At 26.7% G+C, this 16,514-nt stretch overlaps 1 protein-coding gene across 1 annotated transcript in view; it reads left to right on the top strand.

Annotated features, from left to right (window-relative positions):
- Positions 1 to 16,514, top strand: part of LOC100214951 (sperm-associated antigen 6) — a 62,783-nt gene that overhangs the window by 21,538 nt on the left and 24,731 nt on the right. The window contains exons 4-9 of the mRNA XM_065810679.1: positions 2,220 to 2,288; positions 2,430 to 2,544; positions 8,055 to 8,182; positions 12,858 to 12,935; positions 13,008 to 13,181; positions 13,251 to 13,403. Coding sequence (XP_065666751.1) covers positions 2,220 to 2,288; positions 2,430 to 2,544; positions 8,055 to 8,182; positions 12,858 to 12,935; positions 13,008 to 13,181; positions 13,251 to 13,403 — 717 coding nt within the window. The remainder of the gene's footprint in view (positions 1 to 2,219; positions 2,289 to 2,429; positions 2,545 to 8,054; positions 8,183 to 12,857; positions 12,936 to 13,007; positions 13,182 to 13,250; positions 13,404 to 16,514) is intronic.

Raw genomic sequence — 16,514 nt, 5'->3', positions numbered from 1 at the left:
CTAATGAATTGATGATAGTAAATTCTAACTGTCTGGAAGCTTTTAAGATTTATTAGTGGCTAAAAAGTTAGATAAGATGCGGAATTTATCAGACAAATCCTAATTTCATTATTTGAGCATAATAATTAGTTTTTGTGGCTAATCTTTGACTTTATCACAAAAACTGATTATTACTTGAGCATAATAATCAGTTTTTGTGGTAAAATGAGGTTAAATGCAGCCGAACGAGAATCTTTTCGAAAGCGACTAAAAATATTTTTTGTAAATAAACCTAATATAAAAAATAAAAAAAATCGTAAATCATTTTGAAAAGGAAGGATTTGCTCAAAGTACCATATATGATAACCTAAAAAGACTTAAAACTGTTCAATTGTTTTCTGATAGAAAGCACCCTGGTCATCCGACATCCTGGACTAGAGAAAAGAAAGCAGAATTAACACGACTTGTCAACAATCGAAATGGGGTCAGTCAGAGAAAAATAGGTATTAAATTCGGTGTAAATCAATCGACAATTGGTCGTCAGTTAAAAAAAATGAATATTAAATATAGAAAACGTGAAAAGACTCCAAAATACACTATAGAACAACAAATAAAGGCAAAGAAAAGAAGCAGGAAACTAGTTAACCAACTCTATAACACAAAATCGCTTCTAGTCATCGATGACGAAAAATACTTTTGTTTTGCAGGGGACAACATGCCTGGAAATTCTGGATACTACACAAACAACAAAAAGACATGCCCAGAAAGTGTTCGTTTTATAGGAAAAGAGAAATTTCAAAAAAATTATTAATGTGGATAGCCATATCTGACTGTGGTATGTCCAAGCCTTTGTTTCGCACTTCCAAGGCTGTAGCGATCAATTCATCAATCTATATTAATGAATGTTTAGAAAAACGACTTCTTCCATTTATTCACAAGTATCATGGAGACTTTAACTATTTATTTTGGCCAGATTTAGCAAGTTCTCATTATTCTAAAGATTCTCTAAATTGGATGGACTAATATGTCTATTACGTTGATAAAGAATCCAATCCCCCAAATGTGCCTCAAGCACGACCAATTGAAAATTTTTGGGGACATATGGCACAGAAAGTTTACGAGGGAGATTGGCAAGCTTCAACAGAGCAAGTTTTGATTGATCGCATTAAACTAAAACTACAAGAAATTGATTTAGACTTTTTACAGTCGCATATGAAAGGCGTCAGATCAAAATTGAGATCAATTGCAGATGGTGGTGTTTTTTCATATAAAAAATAATATATTTTTATTAAAAGATAAATGCTTTATTTAAAAAAAATATAATAGTAGTTTGTTTTTTTATTTATAAATAAGTTATTGATGTTTTTATTTTGTCCGATAACTTCCACATCACCCGTTAATCCCCTAGTGATACTACCACAAAAAGTATAATCAATCCTGATCTACAAATCAGGTTAATACTAGTAAGCATATAGTATACATATATGACTACATATATATGTGTGTGTGTGTGTATGTGTGCGTGTGTGTGTGTATGTGTGTGTGTATATTTGTGCGTATGCATTGGTATAAAAATACTTGTGTGTACACACACAAGTATTTTTATACCAATGACACCATGTTTTTCAAGAATTTCAAAATTTTATACAAAACCATAAAGCCTAATTATTATCCATTTAACTAAAAGAATAAAAAACAATCAAGATTTGCAAACCTTACATCTGAACTCAAGTTATTTTTACGCAGAGAAGAAAATCTACTTTAATAACTTAATAAATATACTTAATAAAAAAACATAGTATCAATGTGCAGGGATATGAAGAAATGTCTGTGTTGGAATATGAAGAGATTTAAATTTTTTTTAATATACATACGAGTTCAATTATGGTTTTTTAATCTTTGCATTTACAGCATCAAACCATTTTTGCCAATGCAAAGATGGTTTGGTGCTATAAATGCAACAGCTAAATTAAAATCATGAAAAATATTGTCTAATATCTATCAAATATAGCAACTCATGTTACAAAGTAGATATCTGTTTTGAAACCAAAATAATTGAATACTGTTTAATTACATTAAATATGTATTGTTTAATTACAATAAAATTTTATAATATCCTATTTTATACTATAAACACTATTATTTATTGTTGAAAAAATAATATTAGTAATAAAAAGTAGAACTGATTAATTGCAACATTGGAAATTGCTTTATAGCAAACAGCTTTTTTTCTTTTTTAGAGATTCTACAAAAAGACAGCAGCATTTGTTTTACGAGCTGTTGCAAAACATTCTCCTCAATTAGCACAGGTATTTAAATTTTTATTTGTTCTTAAAAATAATACTCTTTACTGTTAACTAACATTATAATTTATAATTATAAATATAGTTTTAAATAATCTAAATTAGTTATATAATAATTGATTAGTTATAAATACATTTTTTATGAAGGCAGTTGTTGACTGTGGAGCTCTAGAACCTTTAGTAATATGTCTTGAAGAATTTGACCCAGATGTTAAAGAAGCCGCTTCTTGGGCCTTGGGGTATATAGCTCGACACAATGCAGGTTCTTAAAATGATTAAATTTATGCTACAGAAGAAAAATAATTTATATTTTAATAATAAATGAACTAAACATTTTTTAAAAATAAATAAATATATATTTACTTATTTTTTATATGAAGATTTGTTATTTTTAAAACTCTTTGAAAAAGTTCATAAAACAAGGCTTCAATTTAGAGGTTTTAAGTTGACCTAAAAGGTACTCAAGATGTTTCAAAAGATAACAATACTTTGGGTGTGCATGAGATGTTTTCCATCGAAAACAAAATAAAAAGCGTTTCTTTTTCGGATTTATACGCTTTTTTAAATAATCACTTTGCAGAAGAAATTTTGACTCCGTGGCAGATCCAGCCTTTATTGGTGTTTTAAATACTAACTTTCAAACATAGAGTAAACTCGAAACATATGTTTATACTTGTGTCAAAATAAGGAAGTTTTGTAAAAATATTGGAATGATTGGAGCCTGGGAACAAAAAAGTCCTTTAAATTTTTCCGCCTGCTCTTAAAAGTGAGAGCAACAAGTTCGTAAATTTTTTTTTTGATAATCTCAACTAAATTCATATTAATTTAAAAATTTCAAATTTTAATGTAAAAATCTTTCCGTGTTCAAGAATTATGGCAATATTAAATTTGTAACCCCCTCAAATTGAGGGAAGTTAAAACTTCAAATGGTCGTCATTTTTTAACGCCAAGAAATCATTGCACAAAATTTGAAATTTCTCATTTAAAATGATCATAGTTAAAAATACTTAAAAAAATAATTTATTAACTTGTTGCTCTGACGTTTATGGGCAGAGGAGGAAATTTTTTTGTTTTTTTTGTTTCCAGGCTCCAATCATCCCAATATTTTGCAAAACATCTTTATTTGACATAAACATATAAATGTTTGGAGTTTACCTCATGTCTGAGAGTTTGCTTTCTCAAACACCAAAAATGCAGAATCCGAATCTGTCTTAAGTATATAAATAGTATAAAAAATAAAGTATAAAAATATGCCTTTGTTGTTCTTTTAAGCGTTATTTTGGACCTGATAAGTTCTCTGCATTAAGGCTGTTTAAAAATTTACTTTACATTTAGGTATTAAAATTTAAATAGTTTGCTAAAGATTCATCAAATAACTCCCAGTATTGGGTCAAAATGAGCTTTACAAGACAAAGGTTTCATTAAGAAAACAGGAATATTGTTTGTTTTTGCTGTCTTGATAAAGATGTAAAATGTCATAAATTAGAGAATAACCCAGCTCTACAAAAACTCATTATTCTATATGTGGATGCAGGGTTTATCCTTTAATCTACAAACTATGTAGACTAAAGGATACTGGTCTATGCATACACATAGACCAGTACTAATGCAGCAAATGGGACATACGTCCCATTTGCTGTATTGCATAAGAGAAAAGGAGTCATCAAAAAATCAATTAAATTCTGAGTTTATTGAGGATTTTGATAAAGAGCCTAAGTCCTCAGATGTGAATAATGCATCTTTTTGCACAGATTGCTTCCAAAGGGTAAGTAAAGGTATCAGTCACCCTTGCACAAAATCTGCAATATCTAGTGCAAAATCTACATGAGCTCATTCTTTCTCAAGACTCAAAAACCTCCCAACAAGTTATTTCCTATGTACTAAAGATATATATAAAACATCTGACAATAAAGAATTAAGTGTAGCAACTGGTAATTGTGTATTCATATTTTTCTATCTATCTATATTTATTATTAGTTTTATAATAATAAATATGGATACGTATATATCGAAGTCAAACATTAGTGAATAGAACATTGTCTTAGTAAATATATCTTTTGTAGGTGGCAAAGCTCTTCATGTTACTCTCTACTCTGAAGATGTGTATAAACCTATTTTAGATATATCTTCAGATACATTGTTTACTATAAAAATAAGAAAATGGATCTTCCCATGTCAGCAATGGATTGCATAATGACGGAGATACGTAAAGATCAAACCTAATGCCTCAAAAAGTATTAAGGACAAATCTTTCCAGTTAAATCAATTTTATGAAGTAGTTTCATGCAGTTTTCAACAAACACATAACAATGGAAACTGCAAGGTTTTAGGTACAATTCAGAAAGATGCTGTATTTGTTCCTGAACCGTGGGAACTAATAAAAGAAATTTGTGAACACAGAAAACTTAATCCCTACAATTGCTTTATAAGAATTGATATTGATGAGGGTCAAGGTTCACTGAAAGTCATAATGAACATCTTCAACCCAGAAGAGCTACAAATAGAGAAAAGAAGCATGAAAAATACAGGGGTTAATGCAGTTCTTATTTTGGGTCTTGTACATGGAGTACAAGAAAGTAATTATAATTTAGGGAGGCTTATTAAACTACTTAAGCAGAATGAGCTAAATTACACAGTAGCAGCTGACCTGAAGCTTGTTAATTGTTTCCTGGGCATTTCTGTAAGTTAAACATTATTATCCTTTGTGTAATTGTATGCTAATTTATAAAAAGTGATTGCTTTTTATTATTTTATCAGTATTAAACTTAATATTTTAATAAAGTCTTTTTTAATACTAACACTTATAGACAAACGGGGGAAAGTATGCTTGCTGTTATTGTGAAGGAGAAAAAAATGACAGAAATGGAAAGTTGAGGACTTTTCAAAGTTTGACTAATTGGCATCAGAAATTTATTGAGGATAGTGAACTTTATAAGGACGCGAAAAACTATAAAAATGTTGTTCGACCATGCCTAATGGAGCAGTCCGGAGAAACTTTTGTTATTGATATAGTTCCGCCTCCTGAATTACATTTGTTTGAGCAAATTACATTGTTACACAAATAACAGATGTTCTGATGGCTCAACTAAGAGGTTCTTATTCAGTAAAACTGTAACAAGGCACAGTTACAATGGAGGAGGATTTGATGGACCTAATTGTCAAAAGGTACTTCTTGCTTGGATCAACTTATAACTATCGCTCCTCTGTTGATTATACCTTGTATTGAGACTTTAAGGAAATTCAAAAAGGGTACGTAATTAGTTAATTCTTTTTCACCTATAGTTTATACTATATTTATTAGTTTTTGTAAACATATTTCTTTTAAACTTGTTCATTTTAGTGACAGAAGGATGTTTTGGAATGAAGCTTTCCCTTGAATTCAGCAGAGATAGTCATGAATTTGTCTCAGAAATGTGCAACTTGCATCAGTATCTGATAGAGTACACGACACACAAGATTAGTCTATGTTGAAAATTTCACATCTTACAGTCACATCTCATCATGTTTCTAGAAAGAAAAAGCAAACCCTTGGGAATTTACAGTGAGCAAAGCTGTGAAGCTGTTGACAAGAATATTAACAAGACAGTGAAAAGATTTGCAGCTTCGGAGCTGAACAATTGCTATTTAGAAAAGCTTCGTAAAATGGCCGTAACCTACTCTAGAATGAGGATGTGAATAATTTATTATATCCAAATTTATTAGTCTGAGTTCGATCCCCACCACGTCCCTGGTGGTAGCGCGCTTAACTTGTTTCTCCGCGCAGCGACCTTGTTTATCAAAGTTCGTGATTCGGAGTTATAGAGTTGAAGAGAGTTATAACCACAGTTAAGTAGCCTCCTCGCCTGTAGTGGCCTTCTCGGCCTTGGGGAGGTGAATTAACATTAAAAAATATTTATGTAGTAAAAAATATTGCACGGTTGTAAATATAAGAAGAAATCATGAATAAAAAATGTTTGCAAAAATTATTACTTTGTATTTGACTCTATATTGTTTCATTCTAGAGATATTCCAAGTATTTAGATAGTTGAGAAAGGGGCTAGTTCAGCATTTTTTGGTGTTTGAGAAAGCAAACTCTCAGATATGAGGTAAACTCCAAATATTTATATGTTAATGTCAAATAAAGATGTTTTGCAAAATAAAAAAACCTAAAAAAACAAAAAAACCTGAAAAAATTTCCTCCTCTGCCCATAAACGTCAGAGCAACAAGTCAATAAATTATTTTTTTAAGTATTCTTAACTATGATCATTTTCAATGAGAAATTTCAAATTTCGTGCAATGATTTCTTGGCGTTAAAAAATGATGTCGATTTTAAGTTATAATTCCCCTCACTTTGAGGGGTTGCAAATTTAATATTGCCATAATTCTTGAACACGGAAAGATTTTTACATAAAATTTGAAATTTTTAAATTAATTTGAATTTAGTTAAGATTATCAAAAAAAAAATTTACGAACTTGTTGCTCTCACCTTAAGAGCAGGTGGAAAAATATAAAGGGTTTTTTGTTCCCAGGCTCCAATCATTCTGATATTTTTACAAAACTTTCTTATTTTGACACAAGTATAAACATGTTCCGAGTTTACTCTATGTTTGAAAGTTATTATCTAAAACACCAATAAAGGCTGGATCTGCCATGAAGTCAAAATTTCTTCTGCAAAGTGATTATTTAAAAAAGCGTATAAATCCCAAAAAGGAACGCTTTATATTTTGTTTTCAATGGAATACATCTCATGCACCCCCAAAGTATTGTTATCTTTTGAAACATCTTGAGTACCTTTTAGGTCAACTTAAAACCTCTAAATCACAGCAGTGAAAAGGAATTACCTGATATAAATAATAATCAAAAAGTTTTATTTTGTTTGCTTTATGTATAAAATTGGCATAGATGATTTGGTAACTAAAAAGACATACGATAAAATCAATGACTTTTTACTTTCAAACAAAGTTCATTAATTTTTATAAAGAAAACTGATGATACAAATATATATATATATATATATATATATATATATATATATATATATATATATATATATATATATATATATATATATATATATATATATATATATATATATGTATATATATACATATGTATTTATATATATACATATATATATATATATATATATATAAGTATATATATATATATATATATATATATATATATTAATATATATATATATATATTTATATATATATATGTATATTTATATATGTATAAATATATATATATATATATATTTATATATATATATATATATATATATATATATATATATATATATATATATATATATATATATATATATATATATATATATATATATATATATATATATATATATATCATTTATATATCATATACCAGTATCATTCCGGAGGCAAAGTTAGTGCAAGCATTTGTAGTTTTTTTAGGTAATGCCCTTCAGATTTAGAGCATTTTGAAATATAGTTCATTTAATATAGTTCATTTTCACCAAAAGCATTGTTGATCATCATTATATTTTGTTTGCTTTATTAATATTCCTGCTTGTGCGATCAGTTATTTGGTTACGTATAATCTATAATTTTTTTATGAATAAAGAAGCTATAAGAAGCTATGGATAAGTATTTCTTTCTGTCCAAGTGATTTTTTTGTCTTCTGTTTCTTAATGAGTTAAATAACTTTTTATATTCAAACAATACTTTTCATATTAACACAATACTATTTATATAAACAAATACTTTTTATATTAACACAATATAATCTTGTTGAAGCTTTCATAATTTTAGATTTAGCTCAATCAATTGTTGACGCTGGAGCTGTTCCACTTCTGATATTAAGTATACAAGAACCAGAATTGCCTTTAAAAAGGATTTGTGCATCTGCACTTAGTGATATATGCAAGCATTCTCCTGAGGTAAAAAACATTTAAAAAATATAGTAATTTTTATTATCTCTCTCTCTATACATACTATATTTAAAATCTTATAATAAAAAAACTAAACTATAAAATATGAAAATGAGTTTTTTTAAATTATTTAGTTATCACCCATTGGGTAGTATTAAATTAGAAATCTGATATTACCCTTTAACTTATAAGAATTCTGTGTTAATTGTTCGCAGGGCTGTTTTGTGCTTACTTTTGTACAGATTAACACATTCGTCTTTAGGATATAAGTTTGAAACAACTTCAGAGTTTTCTCATTTTTTCTATTAAACTAATTATTATTGAAAATATGTTTGTTATACTTTTCCATATTTGCTTAAATGCTAGAAAAATCTGATTATAACTTATCTAATGTGGTTATCAATAATATTGCTCTCAATTTAAGTTGCTCTAAATTTGTTCTCAGCACATTTTTGAATGGATGTTTACCTGAAATATTTTCACAAAAATTTTTTTTTTCGAAGTTGTTTTAAACTCTTTTGTTAAATTTAAAAAGAGGCTATTAATTCTAGTAGTAAATCATTTCACAATATATTTTGAATTTCTAATGCCAATTATTGAGCATGCAATGAACTTTTATGCATGGAAGGTTTTTTGCTCAAAAAATTTTAATGAATTACTATTAATTTTATTAACTAATGCCAATTATTAAGCATGCAATGAACTTTTATGCATGGAAGGATTTTTGCTCTGAAAATTTTAATGAATTACTATTAATTTTATGAACTAATGCCAATTATTGAGCATGCAATGAACTTTTATGCATGGAAGGATTTTTGCTCTAAAAATTTTAATGAATTACTATCAATTTTATTAACTATTTTTAGTTATTTTTTGTCTAGAGTACCATCTGATTGAAATAATTGCATAACATCGACTTTTTTATATTTTTTTTGTTCATTGAAAGGCAACTTTGATGGCATAGTAGTTGGACCAACTGAAGCTCAATAGATGTGATATTAATATAAGTCTCTTTAAGTCCTTGTTCTTATTTGAAACACCATTAGGTGGTTAGAATTATCTTCAATGAAGCATTTGGAACAAGGAATATTGTCAATATTACTTTTTTTATTACCTTCCTCTACATTTTTACCTAGCTTCATTTTTAGATTCTTACTTTCATTTTCATATTCTCATTATATTGTGGTTGATAGGTTGATATATTGTGGTTGATAGGTTGATCTATTGTGGTTGATAGGTTGAGTAAATTTTAAAAAGGGTAATAAAACAAGAGACATTCACAAATTTTTATATAGTTTTAAATATTTAATGTGATTATTTAAAAGTATGAAGATACTTCTGAAATAAGTTTCCTAAACTAGAAAAAATTTAAAATCTTTGGATTTTTGAATAAATGCTCCATATTTTTGTGATGGAATTACTAGAACTTGTTTAACAGGCTCATATGTTTAAAGGCGAGAATCAGCTGATGATAAAGGACTGAGTTAATGGAGGTTGATAGGCATAAGCAGTGAAATAATAAGCAGGAAATCTAATTTTTCTCTATAGAATGATAAATAATGATATATTGGCAAATATATCATTACACAGTCTACAATAGAAATATTGTTAGACAAATTTTGAAGAATTAAAATGCAATTTTATTTAAGAATAAATGGTATTAAAACAGTGTGTAATAATAAATTTATACAATTATTAAAAGAAATAATTTGCGCAATTCACAATATCCATAAAACATTTGCACATTATTATTGAAGAGAACTCTCATGCAGTATATGATAAAATTGAAGCCCTGACATTAATTAATCATCTTAAAATCAATTTTGTTGTTCACAACGCTCTTAAAAAAAAAGAAAACAAGCATCATTTTGACACATATTACCCACTCAAAATCAAAAGGATAGAGTTGAGACATAAGGAACATTTATTCCTATTTAGAAACATTCTTTGGACACTACATGATGTTGTTACAGAGAATGAGATTTGGTTTTATTTGAGACATTTTTATTGACACAATTCAGTTAACACTAGTTAAGTTTGTAAGAAAACATGTTCTACATTTTTTTGGAGGGGTTAATGGTTTTGTGATGACTTTTACTGGACTTGTTGCTAAAGACTCTTACTAGACTTGTTACAATCTTTTGTTAATGGAGAGAAGAAATTTTTTTAAATAAATATTTAATTGTTTTGGCTTTCCATTTTACTGTACCCAATAAGTACACTTACTTCATTGTTATTTTGTAACTTTTTGTTGTTTTGTTACTTTGTTTTAACATAGTTATTTTGTTTGCTGTATTGTTATTATATATATATATATATATATATATATATATATATATATATATATATATATATATATATATATATATATATATATATATATATATATATATTGTCAATGAACAAATAATTTTACAATGTACTTGTAAAAGATAAAATATATTCTTTAAATTCTGACAGGAGCAAACAGAAGACAATACATCTTATCACGTTGCTCCTTTGGTAGTGAAATAGTTTAGTTTATTTACACGTTTAAATTCATAAAACATATAAGTATAAAATCAGTTCTTACTTATTTAAGAATTAAACATACATATATATATTAGTAAATACATAACAAAAAGAGTTAAAAATACAAAAATGTTTTCATTGGTTAGATTTAGCAAATGTTGTTTCATAGTTTTTTAAATGCTTCAATTGTATTATAGATTGTCATTATTCAGGATCAAGTTTCACAGACGTGGTCCCCAACAAGTAATTGAATAGTCCGATTTTTTAGGTGTTGTTGATAGAATGTAAAAATTAATGGAATGTCTTGTTAAGTATCTGTGATTAATTAAAGAGAAATGTGTCTGAAATTATGATGGAAGCATGTTATTGTGAAGTTTAAACATAAAAAATAAAGTTTGATAAATACTTAGTTTGTCTACATTTAAAGCGTTAATTTCTTTTTGTAAAAGCTTGTTATATGCGTATCTATTTGCATTAAAAGTTAACCAAGTTGCTTGCTTTTGTTTGCTATAATTTTTTTAAATGAAAATAACTGATTACTTGCCCAAGCTATATTGCAATAGCTAATATAACTATGGATAAATAAAACAAATTTTTTAATATTATTCAAATGCCTCATTTTGAACAAGAGCCCTAAAGTTGAAGAAATTTTTTTTTCTATTAATTTAATATGAGTTTTCCAATTAAAATGTTCATCAAATAATATGCCTAAAATTTTCATTGAATGGACTTTTTTTATTTTAATGTCATTTTTAAATAAATTTAGAAGTTTAAGGGGTAAGATATCAGATTTTGAGGGTTTTGTGAAAAAATTTATTTCATTTTATCATTATTTAAGGAGAGTTGATTAGCTTTAAACCAGTCATTGAGATTTACTATTTCAGTGTTAACAGTAGAAAAAACGAACTTTAAATTGTTACAAGAAAAGAAAATAATAGTATCATCTACAAAAAGAATAAAATTTAGAAATTTGGCGGATAAATGGGTATCACTTATATATAATATATATAAGAAATAGAAGAGGACCAAGTATTGAGCCTTGTGAAACACCATTGAAACAGTAAAAATTATTTAACAGTTAAAATATTTATGACTAGATATTATTACATTCTTACATATATAAAATTTATTTTTGTAAATGTTGTCACTATTGATACTACGTGGTTTTGAAACTTTTTACATGAATAGCTAGCTAAAAAATTTGATATAATGGTTTTAATTTTTGCTTGAAGTTTTTCTTTTGCCTTAATGTTCATTTTCTCTTATGCCTTAATGTTCTTAAAACCTGTTCCTGTCTAAATGTACTGGCTGTCAATTTGAATTGATTGTATATTTATATTTATAAAGAGTTTATGTGAGGGGAAGGATCTAAAACATCAATATCTGAGGAAAATTTGTTCTATTGCCCCTCTTCACTCTCAAAGTGGTCCTGTTTATTTGTTTTATGGTTTTTGTAATTTGTTTTTATCAAAAGAGTTGTTTATTAAAATAAATCTGTTAAAAAATATGAATTGTTTTTTAACTATTTTTCTAAAAAATCAAAGTGCACTGTTAAAAAAATGTAAACAAATTCTTCATCTATTTTTTTTTTACTCGTTACCTGTAGTTTTAAGTATAAGTAACTAAATTAGCATTTTGTATATTATATGCAACGTTAATTTTGAAGTCTTAGTATCCATTGTTATTTATATAAGTGTTATTGTTATATTTTGCATTAAAAACTATGTACATCTTCTTAAATGTAAATTAACTTAAATACTGTTTACAGCAAATGTTAACTTAAATATTATTTATAGCAAATCTTATCTTAAGTACTATTTATAGTTAACTTAAATATTATTTATCGGAAATGTTATTTATAGCAAATCTAAAATGTTATTTTTTTTAAGTATTAGTTAGTTCAAATAATTATTATATAATTATCATCTAAAATAATAATCTTCAATGTTAATTTTTTTAAATGTTAATTATATTAAAGTTTATCTTTTAAAACACTAATCTCTATTTTATTACTAACAAAAGTTTGTAAATGTATTTTAATTTGATTTTTACTTATACAAAAAAATTACTAGCTGATTAGGCTCATAAAATTTCTTTATTTTTTCCTATACTGTTATTTATTTATCATACAGTTTTGTATCAAAAATATTTGTTTTGCATTATGTTTAATTAGCTTGCTCAAACAGTAGTTGATGCTGGAGCCATTGCCCATCTTTCTCAGTTGGTCTTAAATCCAGATGCTAAGCTAAAGGTATTTGATTAGATGCATTTAATTTTTTTTTTAATTTATGGTATTGAAGTCTTGTTATAATTGTTGTTATAGAGGCAAGTGTTTTCTGCTTTAAGCCAAATTGCTAAACATTCAGTTGATTTAGCAGAGATGGTTGTTGAAGCTGAGATTTTTCCATTTGTTCTTCTGTCTTTGAAAGATAGTGATGAATATGTAAAAAAAAATATTGCAATGTTAGTCAGAGAAATTGTAAAGCATACCCCAGAAGTAAGTGTTTTAATGTAAATTTTATGCTTTTTAAATAAATATCCAGATTTTAACAAAAGCTTTTTTTAGTTAGCACAACTTATTGTGAATGCCGGTGGAGTTGCTGCGATTGTTGATTACATTGCTGAAACTACTGGTAATACTCGTTTACCTGGTATCATGACTTTAGGTTACATTGCTGCTCATTCAGAAAACCTTTCAATGGCAGTTATTGTATCAAATGTATGATTTTTGTTATTCATTTAAAATTTAGACTAAGCTGTTTAATTCTGATTTTTCATTGCAATAAATTGATTATAAAATTTTTTATTATAATTATACTTGCAGTAATCTAGTAAAGTAGTAGTATACTAGTAATCAATTGATTGTGATACTAGAAATAATCAAATAATAGCAGTCATGTCAGTATGACAAATAAAACAAAAGCTGTTTAGTTTTTTTCCAAATAAAAAATTTAGACTACTCTCCTATCACACTGACTGAATGAATAAAAAATTGAGACTACTCTCCTATCACACTGACTGAATGAATAAAAAATTGAGACTACTCTCCTATCACACTGACTGAATGAATAAAAAACTGATTTGACTGTTTTTATCAGGATTTTTGGATAAAATGCTATTATATGGTTGTCATGCTTAACAATGTTTTCTTATTTAGTTATAAATTATATAAAAAATTTTGTAATAGCCTTTATTTAATGTTATGTTTTTTGGCAGCCATTGGCATTTAGTCACTGAAGTGTCTGGTTTTGAGGCAAAAGAACACATCACATTAAAAGTTTATTTTATTTGTTTGTTTTTAGGGTTTTTATTTTTTCTTTTGGCTTGAATAGCAAAGGTATATATAAAGAATTACTTATAAGAGTAAATTCCATATCTATGGTTGGAAAAATTATTTTTCGGTCATAATATGTTACTTAGATAAAAAATTATAAAAAAATGTATAAAAATGTTAACAATAATATATTTTTTTCTCATTTTTTTTCGAAAAAACTCCACAATTAGCGAAAATTAAAAAAAAAAAAATTTCCACCGGGAAGGTATTTTAGGTAAAGTATGCTTTTATAAGTAGCCTAATGCAGCAGTATACTTCTTTTGTTTTTTATAGCTTATTTTAGGTACTATATTTCCCTTTTTTATATACAAATATAAATTGTAACTTCTATACAATTCATAGAAAAATTAATTTTTTACTTCTTGCCTTATGATTGTGGTAACATAAACTGAGTAGCAATTTTTTATTATAAATATAAGCAATTATTTTTATAATAAAAAATTATAAATATAATTGCTTATATTTATAATTTTTTAATATAATAAAATATATATATATATATATATATATATATATATATATATATATATATATATATATATATATATATATATATATATATATATATATATATGTATATATATATATACACACACATATCTCTCTCTCTCTCTCTCTCTAAATATATATATATATATATATATATATATATATATATATATATAATATATATATATATATATACACATGTATATATATAATTTATGATATTTTTATATTATTTATATATAATATATGAATTTATGAGTTTATATAAATATATATATATATATATATAATATATATATATATATATATATATATATATATATATATATATATATATATATATTCATATAAAATTGAAAATACATCATTTGCAGTGACTACTATTTGATTAACTTATTAAAATCTTATTAATTTAAAGTGTTATATTTTAACTCAAAGTTAGAGCCATTTTCAAACTAAAATTTACATAAATTTGTTTTTTACAATAATGATGTCATTGCATATATATGTATCATCAATTTGGTCAATGATGATAAACTACCTGATCTGACTGGTAAAAATTTTGTCGAACAGAAACTTGAAAAAGACCTACTTCATTTAACATGCTGTTATTGCACATTTGAAATAATCTTTGCTAGTGTGTTAAATGAAAACGTGTCTGTTGACTCCTCTGATCCAGTTGTTAAATATGTTGTCATCTTTAAATATTTTCAGCAATTCTGGATATTTGTAAATCAATAAATCTAGAAAACTGGAATTGACAATAAAGTTGCTAAATCTACACAGAATGACAGAGAGGTTATATCATTTGCCATCCAGCAGTTTGAAAACAAACAGCAGTTTGAAAACAAACATTTATTGCAAAATTCTGGAATTGTTTATTGTATTTATTGGAGGCACACCTGCTTGTTGAGTTTAGTTTGTGTTTTCTGGGGCCATGGACCATGCCAGGTGGATGGTAAAAGCATTATACACTTTTAAGATCCGGGTGTTTAGAAAACATTTAAATTTAACTAAATGTGAGAAAGTATGATTGCATTCAAACGTATTTTTGTTGCGTATGTCAACATGAAAGCATAGTTCACTGCTTCTCTTGCTGCATCTGCACCTAATCTAAATTTATCGGAAATTTTACTTTGCTATCAGAAAGAAAAAGGTAAAAGCTTTACATGAACAACTTGACCAAATGACCCTCCAAACAGGATATAGCTAAGTCTAGGTTGAAAAAGTGATTGTAGTGGTAGAGCACTCGCTTGGTGTAGTGGTAGAGCACTCGCTTCATAAGCAAGAGGTTCCAAGTTTGATCCTTGCCACAACCCTGGAAGTTCCGCGCTCAACTTGCTTCTCCGTGGAGTTATGGAGTTGAGAGAAGGTTATAACCACAATTAAGTAGCCTCCTTGTCTGTAGTGGCCCTCTCGGCTTTGGTGAGGTGAATTAACATAAAAATAAAAAAAAGTGTCACAATGAGCATAGAAGATTTTTTTTATATAGATAAAAATCCAAAATCCAAATTGTTATTTGATTGTCTGAAAATCTCAATTAAACTTCTTAAAACCGATCAAGAAACAGTCCAGTACAGACTGTTAAATGAACCCTGATTTATCAAGGGATGTGATACACAAATAAATTTCGGTTTTTTTTTTTATAAATGCATTATAAAAATTAAATAAAACAAAAAAAAGTGTTGAAAAATGAGTCACAATTAAGCAAAAAAAAAAAAATTATATATGAACAACAAAACCATGATGATAAATAACTTGTGTATTTCAATTTTAGATTAATAAGATTTCGATTTACTAATCCTGTGAAACATAAGCCTGTGAAACATAAGCCTGTGAAACATAAGCCTGTGAAACATAAGCCTGTGACACTTAAGAACAGGTAACTAATCTTTACAATTTTTATGCTTCTAATCCTGAATAAGTATGTGTTGTTTCTGCTGTAATAGATGATTGGAACAAAGCAGGATTTCAAAAATTTATGATAAGTGAATTCTTAGGAATAAA

This window comes from Hydra vulgaris, chromosome 11 (genome assembly GCF_038396675.1).
Source record: "Hydra vulgaris chromosome 11, alternate assembly HydraT2T_AEP".
Classification (NCBI taxonomy): Eukaryota; Metazoa; Cnidaria; class Hydrozoa; order Anthoathecata; family Hydridae; genus Hydra; species Hydra vulgaris.
This window is presented reverse-complemented; position numbering and strand designations above follow the sequence as displayed.